The sequence below is a fragment of the Canis aureus genome, chromosome 27 (genome assembly GCF_053574225.1).
Source record: "Canis aureus isolate CA01 chromosome 27, VMU_Caureus_v.1.0, whole genome shotgun sequence".
In the NCBI taxonomy this organism is placed as follows: Eukaryota; Metazoa; Chordata; class Mammalia; order Carnivora; family Canidae; genus Canis; species Canis aureus.
Genome location: NC_135637.1, coordinates 45,027,468 through 45,036,819, shown reverse-complemented (window position 1 = coordinate 45,036,819; position 9,352 = coordinate 45,027,468). Strand labels below are relative to the sequence as shown.

The 9,352-nt window shown below is 52.9% G+C and overlaps 1 protein-coding gene across 1 annotated transcript; it reads right to left on the bottom strand.

The window, feature by feature from the left end:
• Positions 1-1,997: 1,997 nt before the first annotated feature.
• On the bottom strand, positions 1,998-8,780 carry LOC144299454 (DNA topoisomerase 3-beta-1-like). The gene is made up of 8 exons (XM_077874968.1): positions 8,713-8,780; positions 8,453-8,544; positions 7,466-7,597; positions 6,073-6,161; positions 5,347-5,421; positions 3,596-3,792; positions 2,990-3,146; positions 1,998-2,204 (listed from the first exon to the last, which is right to left on the bottom strand). The coding sequence occupies exons 1-8, from the start codon at positions 8,778-8,780 to the stop codon at positions 2,013-2,015; spliced, it is 1,002 nt and encodes a 333-aa protein (XP_077731094.1). The 3' UTR covers positions 1,998-2,012.
• Between the last annotated feature and the right edge of the window lie 572 nt (positions 8,781-9,352).

Genomic DNA, 9,352 nt, shown 5'->3' with positions numbered 1-9,352 from the left:
AGAGACAATAGCCATTAGTCAGGACACTTTGATACTTAACATTGGTTATTAGTCCAAAAGAAATGATGGGATCTGGGACATTTCTTGAGTAAGGCACGCATAATCCTGAACCAGCCTTTGGGTGTGGTCTCTGCAATGTCTCCAGGTGAAGCTGGAAGCTCCAGACCTATAGGAAGGAGGAAGCCCCTTGGCCCAGAGTTTTAGGGACTCGGAGTTATAAGTTCTCAAGTGCATTCAGCTAGACATGCCCATGCCAAGTCGCAGGTCTCATGCCTTCCCTGTCACAGCCTGACTTTGGTGTCAGAGATGCGGGGGTTGTAATATCCGTCACCTTGTTTTTCCATTACACTCCAGCCACAGATCTTGGTCTTCCCTCTGGCCACAGGTTGCAAAGTTCTCTAAGCACTGCCATAGAAGCCATCTGGCTCCCACATCTGTTGGCTGTCCTGCACCCACCATTTTCTCCTAGTGCTCTGCTGGCATTTAGCAACAACTAACCCACCCCACAGTTTTATGATGACCATTTCTTCCCTATTCCTGAAATGTTGGAGATATTGCATTAGTCAGTGCAACCCTTTCCATCTGAACCTGCAGGTCTACCACATGTGAGGGTCTTGTTTGGTAAATATGGGGAATGGGGAAGAGCCAGGAGAAGGGGTTACAAACTCATCCTACAGGAGCCAGAAACAGCCAGGCCACTGGGACGGCAGGTGAGGCCTGCAGCAGGCCACGGAGTGCAGGCCCACCTTGGGCAGCCACTTGCCTCTCGGTGCACCCAAGTGCTCCCACCAGGGGTTACTGGTGTTGCTACATCTTCTAGTTTGTCAACAAAAGCTGCAAATCAGGCCTTTTATGTGACATCTTGTAATTTTCCAATGTTGGGAACTGTTTTGAAATGTTTGTAAACAGCATGTAGTTTAAATAAAATATCAATCAGCTTCAAACTCTGGGCTGAACGGTTGTCAGAAGAGAGGACTGTCTTGCCTGTGGCTAAAACAATCCAAACAACTGTGATGCTTTACCCCTCCTAACACCACAGAGACCAGCCATGCATCAGGGCAGTGCCTTGTGGATTCCAGAAGGACAAATGTGGGGGCAAATTTAGTCCAAAATGGGTGTGTGCTGCAGTGGAAGCTGGGATCACTATGGGTGAGACCTGGAGATGGTGGCAAGGGGTATCCTGAGAACACGATCAAGGATAAAAGCGTGAAGCAGGGACGACTGGATGGCTCAGCGATTGGGCAGCGCCCTTCGGTTCAGGTTGTGATCCTGGGATCTGGGATCGAGTCCCAAACTGGGCTCCCTGCAAGGAGCCTGCTTCTCCCTCTGCCTATGACTGCCTCTCTCTTTCAGTCTGTGTCTCTCATGTATAAATAAATAAATCTTAAGAAAAAAAAAAAAAGTGTGAAGCAGCTTTGGAGGAAGTTCTGGAAGCCTGCATCAATTGCATGTCTAAGCAGAGGGCACCCAAGGAAAGCTTGAAAAGGACGAGAAGGCAGCTGAAGAAGGCCAGGCCGTACCTGCACGACTGTGGTAGCTGGTAAGGCTGTGGGCCACTGCAGTGGCGGTGGAATTGCCCCCACCCCAGGCAGCCAGCCCCCTGCCAGGTGGCATCACCCTCTTCCTAAAAGCCCAGCACATGACTCTCAAATTCATAAAAAACCTGAGTAAAAAACACAGCACCATAAAGGCCAGGAAAGCTGACTGAGGCTGGGATATCCCATGCTAGCTGTGTGACCTCGGCCGAGTTCACTGACATGCACACAGGTCCCTCTAGAGTTGTTAGCGTCCGTATCACAGAAAAGGCACATTGGTGTGAAATGGAGTCCTGCCAAAAAGAGATAATGCCCCTGGGGTCACATGGATAGGGGCTGCAGGTCGTGGATGTGGGGCAATGCCTGGTACAGAGCAGGGATGTAGCACACAGTTACCGCTTGCATCAATAACTGTCCATCTTTCTACAAGATGTCTATTTCCAGAAAGGAAAGAAAGATGGGACCCTAGGTCACGAGCTACTCTTCTAGCCAGAGGCATCCAAGGTCTACCCCTGCCCCGAGCAAACGTGACAGATACACGTGGGGCAGGCCCACCTGGGCTTCCTTCTCCAGCTTTGTCAAGTTTAAAAACATCTGTGCGATCTCCCGGTCGAACACTCGTACTCGGTCCCAGTCCAAAAGAAGAGATCTGTCTTTATCGGCATTGACCTATAGGAAAAAGTACAAAGGCAGAAGACGGGAAAGAAAATGTCCAGGTGAGCACACACTGCCAGGGAAGAGAATCGAGGTAGATGAAGCTGGTCCTCCTCTGGGAAGAAAATGGTCCCGGCTCTAAGGTCTCACAGCCATACCTATACAGGTGTGCAGAGGTGCACAGATATGTAGGCTGAGACCCAGCCCTGTCCCAAGGAAAGGCTGCCCTGACTCCAGGCCTCTCCCCTGAGATTCGGCAAGTAGTCTCGTAAGGGGAGCCCAGAGCCAAGGCTGCTGTATCCTTAAGGGTGTTGGAACCTCCGTCACAAATGCCATCCCTGCCCACCCTCTGACACCTGGCCAGCACTAGGTGTAGTCCTTACAGGGGCCCCCAGCCCTATGTCAACCAGACCAGCTCTGTATTGCTTTAAATCTTGTAAGAAGCTTACACGGACGGCATTATTTGGAGAAATGGTTCTAAGACTTCAAAAAGTCTGAAAGTCAGTGGCTTATGGCCCTTGGTCCAAACCTCGGACCTGACCATCACAGCTGACTGTTCTGAGGCATGATCTACCCGGCCCCCTCCCCCTCAAGGCTGAGTTCATTCTTGCCTCTAAATTCAATGCATTCAGGCCTATGAAGGCTGGGATCCCTTCCCTGAGCACCCCACAGACCACTCTGGCGTCCCTCCTGTGCCCTTGGCCTCGGGGGTTTAATGGGCCGGATGATGACAGAAGACCCTCAGAGTCCACAGCCCGAACCTGGAAAGACCCAGCGTGTGTAGGGAAGGGAAAGCAAACCTTGGCCTGCAGCACCCAGTACGTCTCCGGTTTGAAGGACTGGATTTTATCATGTCTCTCCACGCAGAAGCCCAGGGTAGGGGTTTGACATGGCCCAAAGGAGATGAGGGAGCTGTCTAGATTGCCATATTTTCCCTGGAAGTACTTAGTTTGAAATCTACAAGGAGGCATGGGGTAGAGAAAGATATTCTGGTCACGTATGCACTCAAAGCCACCATCGTTAATCACCCACGTTGAGTCCAGCATGGGGCCAGCTGGCGGCAGTGCCCCTGCTCAGAAGACAGGGGACAGAGTGAGAACGTGGCTCAGCACAGGGGCCGGGAAAGGTGTGTGTGGGTAGAGAGGAATCATGTGTTTGCACACATGGCACGGAAGGCAAGAGAGAAGAGTTTCCACCCATCCTGGGGCTGGGAAACCCTTCTATTCTATTCTATGCCCTCCACCCTCTCCTCAAGACCCATGCAGTGAGGCAAACACCCTGCCAGAGAGACAGTTGCCTTCAGGGTTTTTAGAATATGGACACTAGCCTAGTACTAACCAGGCCCAGGGGCAGCAAATGGGGACCCATGAGGCAGGAGCCCTGGCCAAAGGGAGGGCAGCCGGCACCTGGTGAACGCACAGCCGATGCGCAGGTCCAGCTCTTGCCTGGCGTCCACCGACAGCGCCTCGTTGTGGTCTGGCTCGCCCAGGCGGGCCATGGCGGCACAGATGTCCGTGTCTGTGATGGAGCTGAACCTGGCCCGGAACACGGTCTTTTCGCCACTATGGGTTGGATTCATGACGGGCAGCACAGCGTCCAGGACCTGGGGGAGGCAGCCCAGCTGTCACTCACCTTCCAAATCTCTGCCTCCACGCCTCTCGTGTGAGGGCTCCTCTCTGGGGCTGAACCTTGCTGGTGTGACTTCCTCTCCATCCTGCCAGACCCTCCTCCACCTCCTTGCCTGTCCAGAAGTCTGTCTCTCCACATCACTCCTGCTACACGGCTTCTTTTCCTTCCACTGACAAACTTGTTCAAACACCCCCCCTTACTACCATCCTTTCTCTTATCTGCTTTCACCCTTGCCAAACCAGGAAATGCTAATGCCACGACACAGGGAAACTCAGTCATGCAATCCACCCCACTTGACCCATTTCCCTTCTTTTTAGAGGGCAGAGTGCAAGGAGGGGTGGGTGGAACTCTTAAGAAGCTGAAGAAAAGCCAGGGAGGGAAATCAGAATGAAGAGGAAAAGACAAAGGGCAGGAGCAGGGAGGGCACAGGGGACCCCCACCTTAGGGACTGAGGGCTAAGCCCAGCAGGGGGCCTGGAGCCAGACTCACTATGAAGGCTGTGCAGTGGGAGGGGAGTCACACTGGACCCTGGCCATGTAGATTCTTTGGTGGGGGGTGCCTTTGTTGCTGAGGGGAGAAAGCCCCCGAGCTTCTGCCCCCAGGGAAGGAGCAGTCCCGTAGGGGTGGGGCCGGGACAAGAGTGCCTAGGAAGGGACAAAGCGTGATCATGTTGACTGAGGGTGCTGTGCTGGAACTTGGGTTGTCCTGAGCTCCCTCTGCCACACAGGAAGCATTTCCTAAGCCCCAAAGTGTAATAGGCTCCGGGTGAGAACTGGGGGTGCAAGAGGCAGGAGCGTGAGCTGCACCAGGGGACACCTGCAGTCAGGAGCCGCGTGAGGGCGTCACAGCCACAAGAGAGGCAGACACCTGTGTCCTTGCAGGGAGGGTGGAAACAAGACGGGAGGGGGAGGCTTGATGGCATCTTGGAGGGGACGGTGAAGGCTGGAAGTGAGAAAAGCAGGAAGAAAGGTAGCTAAGTGGCAACCAACCTTGGCCATAGGTCCCTGAGAGGTGCCCAGAAGGCCTGAAAACCTTCCCATCCACTGAGAAAATTCTGCCCTCTGTCTGTATGTTTGCTCACACAGTGCACCCGAGTAGGGGAATAGGTAATACCCCTCTGCCCTTGGCAGAGTCCATACATTTCAAAGTGTCTATGCAATTTCCAAACTAAAGGAGGAAAAAAGGCATTTCTTTTTTTTTTTTTTTTCTTTTTTTTTTTTTTAATTTTTTTTTTTTTTTTTTTTTTATTTATGATAGTCACAGAGAGAGAGAGAGAGGCAGAGACACAGGCAGAGGGAGAAGCAGGCTCCATGCACCGGGAGCCCGACGTGGGATTCGATCCCGGGTCTCCAGGATCGCGCCCTGGGCCAAAGGCAGGCGCCAAACCGCTGCGCCACCCAGGGATCCCGAAAAAAGGCATTTCTAAGGCAACGCAGCAGATTCCCAGCCGCACCCCCGGCATGGCGCAAATGCGAGGACAGGTCAGTGGGAAGGCTCGAACTAAGGACAGCAGTAGGCCCCCTCTTACCTCAAAACAGATGTTCTCTCCCTCCTTGTCGCAGTCCAGCCATAGCACAATATAGTCGCAGCCTTTGCCCTCCACCTGCCACAGAGTACACAGTGACTGGCCCCTCCGTGGCCTGGCCCGTAGTGCCCACCGACGGTGCTCCCAACCACACCCTGAGCCCCATGGAGCAGGACTGCCACCCAGACTGGGCCCGGGCTGAGCAGCGGCGCTAGACGCAGTTAGGCTGCCTTAGCCACTCAGAGAACTTCACTCAGGACTTTGTTTTTTGGACACAAAGAAATTATAAATGCAAAATGATCTTAACCCCCAAAACTGCATGGGAAGAGGGCTGAAATGAAATAAGCCTAAATGTTAATGGTGGTTGTCTTAGGTAGTGTGATTATATATTTTTTTCTTCCTTCTACTTTTTAATATTTTCCATAATGTGTGTGCATTTAAGATTAGAAAAACCGCCACCACCAACAAACAGTTTAAAAAGCAGAATTTCTGCTCTCCAGGGCTGAGTGACCCGGCTGCCCAGGTGGGCCAGTGGATGGTTGTGAGAACAGTCTGAAAGGTGCCTCGTGGGCCAGCAGGGGGAGCTCGCAGAAAGGGCTGCGAGGCCCACCCAGGGCTTCCAGCAAAGGCCTCCAGTTCATCAAAGAGAGGACTCTGGAGACCACCTGCAGTGCAGAGGGCCCAGAGTAGAGGCTTCTCAGGTGCCCATGCCCTAGCACGCCCACACACCTGCAGGAACTTCACCATGTTCAGCTGGGGGTTAGCCTCCTTCTTCTCTGTCGGGGCTTGGCTGAACTGCTCTGCGGGGTCCACCTTGTCTCATTTGTTGTACTTTCCTACAAACCATAGCCACAGTGACAGCTGAATCATACTTCTTGGCTCACCAAGCTTGATCTCTCCAATTGTCATAGGCCCAGGAGGAGAGGGAGGCTTGGAGAACAATTTGCCCAGGGGAACCCCACAATTGGAGGCAGAGCTGGGCCTTCATTCCCCTGGGCTGCTGAGGTGACACCACACCTTGGTCACCTCCAGGAGCCACCGCTGGGCAGGGCTGCTGCTGCTCCAGCCTCACTTCAGGACATGCCCTGTGGCTGGAGCGCCATTCCTGGGCTGGCTCACTTTGCCAGAGCACTGAACCACACCCCTCCTACCTCTGTCTTCTCTTCCAGCCTGAATAGCTGCAACTCTCCCCCTACCCAGCACTTGACTGCACACATGACAGGTGCTCAGGGGAACCCCATGGGGAATCAGTCTCTTGGGCTTCGTGTCTGGTACATCCACCTACTTCTCTACTCAGTGCTCAGTGCTTGCAAGCTTAGCCCTCTGGCTTTCTTTTTGTCCCCATTTCGTACAGCCTGGGAGAACGGGGTCATACAGAGTCAAGTTCAAATCCCAGCTCCCCACCTGCTGGCTGGTGATAAAACTCAAGAGTCCAAATGCTTGGCCACACGACTGAATCAATGTCCTTGTTGTCACTGGGCAACAAGAAGTATTGAGACTTTGCTGTGCACTAAGCTCTCTTCCTTCACCGTCACACTGAGTCCTCAATCCTAGGAAGTGGATGGCACTATCGTAAGACTCACATCACACATGTGGAACAGAAATTTCTTTTTTTTTTTTTTTTGGAACAGAAATTTCTAGAGGCTCCAGTCCCAGCCCATGAGCCTGTAGAGCATGAGACAGAGCCTAGGCTGGAGTCTCTCATCAACCACAGGGCCCTGCATGTGGCTCTGCTGGGTCACTAATGCTGGCCCTTCCAAGGTAACAGATAACAAAGATGACAATGACAGCCACCAAACGACCACTGGGCAACAGTCACATTCACCTCCCAAGTGCCTGCATGGGCCAGCCCCTCTGAGGTGGGCATCCACCACCTCTAGGAAGCACAGGAAGGAGCATAGGGCATGCAGTGACTAAGGGGTGCCTCTGGGATGGGGACCCACGGGCATTGAGCTCTAAAACCTGGGTTCTAGATGACCCAGGACCTGCTGGCCTCAGGACTCATGGGTTCTGCACTAATTTGTCTGCCTGGAGCCCTCCCTGGCTCCATCTAGACTTGGGGCAGCACTTTGCCGGGCTTCCCTCAGTGGGATAGGGGTTGGGCAGGGTGCAGGGGGCTCACCCAGGAAATCCAAGGTCATCACATGACCACAGACGGATGTCATCTGGAAGCGGACGGGCTGGCCAGCAAAGGTCCCGCTGTACTCATGCACGGAGCATGTTCCGTTCAGCCCTTTGTGGGAGGACATGTTTCCTGCAGAGAAGCACAGTGATGGCTGCTCCAGCAGGCCACAGCCACCACAGAGGCCCCAGACCCAGAAGCCACCACTCACAGGGCCAGAGTCCCCCTTCCCCAGAGCAGTCAGTGGCAGCGTTCCTCAGGCCACTGCATGTAACAGTGCTGACGAATGTCGTGGTCCTCCGGGGAACACCACTCATTGCTAACCAACCAGCACGGTATGCTCACCACGCAGGGCCCTGGGCCAGCTGAAGGCCAGGAGCACCCTCTCTGAAGGCTCTCCACAGCAGACACTTGGGCCCTTCCTCTCATTTCTGCCCCACTTCTTTCAAACTTCACCAGGTCTCCATGGACCTCCTCATTACCAGGTCCCTTGACATCTTCTCATGCTCCCGCTCCCCACTGACAGCCTCTCAACTGAACTTTCTTAGCTTCTGTGGATCGGGCACTTCTCAGCTCTCCCCTCCCCTTCAAAGAGACACCATCCCACTGTCCTGACCCAGGGGAGGTCACGGTGGACATAGGCCATTTCTAGGTACCCAGAGCACCCAAGCACCCTTCCTATCTGGAGGGAAGTCAGAGATAGGAAGGAAAGGAGCACCCCACCAACTACCCCAGTGGCCAGGATGGAGTTAAGGGACAGATGTCCCCTTTCTTAGTGCCCTGGTGTCTCAGTAGGGCTATATACCAGGGCCAGCCTAATGCTGCTCTTGAGTGACATGAGGCACACAGGCTGCAGCTATAGTGGTTGAGGGCAGTGGCAAAGCTCCTGTGGCGATACGGTCTGTGGCATGGCCTCAGACTTAGACCAGGGCGAGATCTTGGCTCTGTATTCTTCCTTCTAGTGAATTCTCTTTCTGTGTAAGTTACCAGGGCTGGGTGCTGCTTTATGAGCAACAGTGGACTGCCCGGTGCTACGCTGTGAATGGTGTCTGTACCTTTTGGGAGTCCTGGACCGCACACTGAATGTAGCAGTAAATGCACCCACAAAAACTAATACTGAGATGCTTCAGTAACACCCACTGTCCTGAACCAAGTCAATTCCAGAGGGCTGGAGTCACACTCCAGAAAAAAAGAAATGACCATGTTTAGTGATTCCTCCCACAAACCCGCCGGTTTGTCTTTCTTACCCCGAGAGGATTTTAGCAATGGACTGGGCCAAGGACGGCTTTTCTGCAACCATGAGCACGGTCTTCATCTTGTCTGAAAGCTGCCCGGGGCTTTGGCCCTTCACACTCCAGTTTCAGAGGGATGGAGATGAAGTTCAGAAACTGTTCTTCTGCAGCTCAACACTACCATCAAAGCTGACTCCTCTGAAAGACACACAGAAAACAAATGCTTCTAATGGAAACTCTACCAAGAAGGAAACTCATTTTAAAAAACAAAAACCAGCGGTGCCTGGGTGGTGCAGTTGGTTGAGCATCAGACTCTTGGTTTCAGTTCAAGTTTGACCTAACGGTAGTGAGATGGAGCCTTGCCTCAGTTTCCATGCTCAGTGGGGAGTCTGCTTGGGTTTCTCTCTCCCTGTCTCTACCCCTGCTCATACACGCTCCCTCTCTCTCTCGAGTAAATAAATATTTTTTAAATGTTTAAAAAAGATTTTTAATTTATTTATGAAAGAGAAAGAATAAGCAGGGGTAGCAGCAGAGGGAGAGGAAAAAGCAGGCTCCCGCTGAACAGGAGCTCAATCCCAGGACCCAAAAGAGCCACCCGGGTGCCCAACAAATAAATCTTTTTAAAAAACCCAAAAAGCAAAACACAAGTAGACAC

Bases quoted from the DNA above. Each gene is read 5' to 3' on its own strand.
- LOC144299454 (XM_077874968.1), bottom strand. From the start codon at position 8,780: ATGAAGACCGTGCTCATGGTTGCAGAAAAGCCGTCCTTGGCCCAGTCC. The intron at 8,545-8,712 runs GTAAGAAAGACA...TGCTACATTCAG, and splicing joins ATTGCTAAAATCCTCTCGGG to TGTGCGGTCCAGGACTCCCA. The intron at 3,147-3,595 runs GTGCCGGCTGCC...GCCTCCTTGTAG, and splicing joins ATCGGCTGTGCGTTCACCAG to ATTTCAAACTAAGTACTTCC.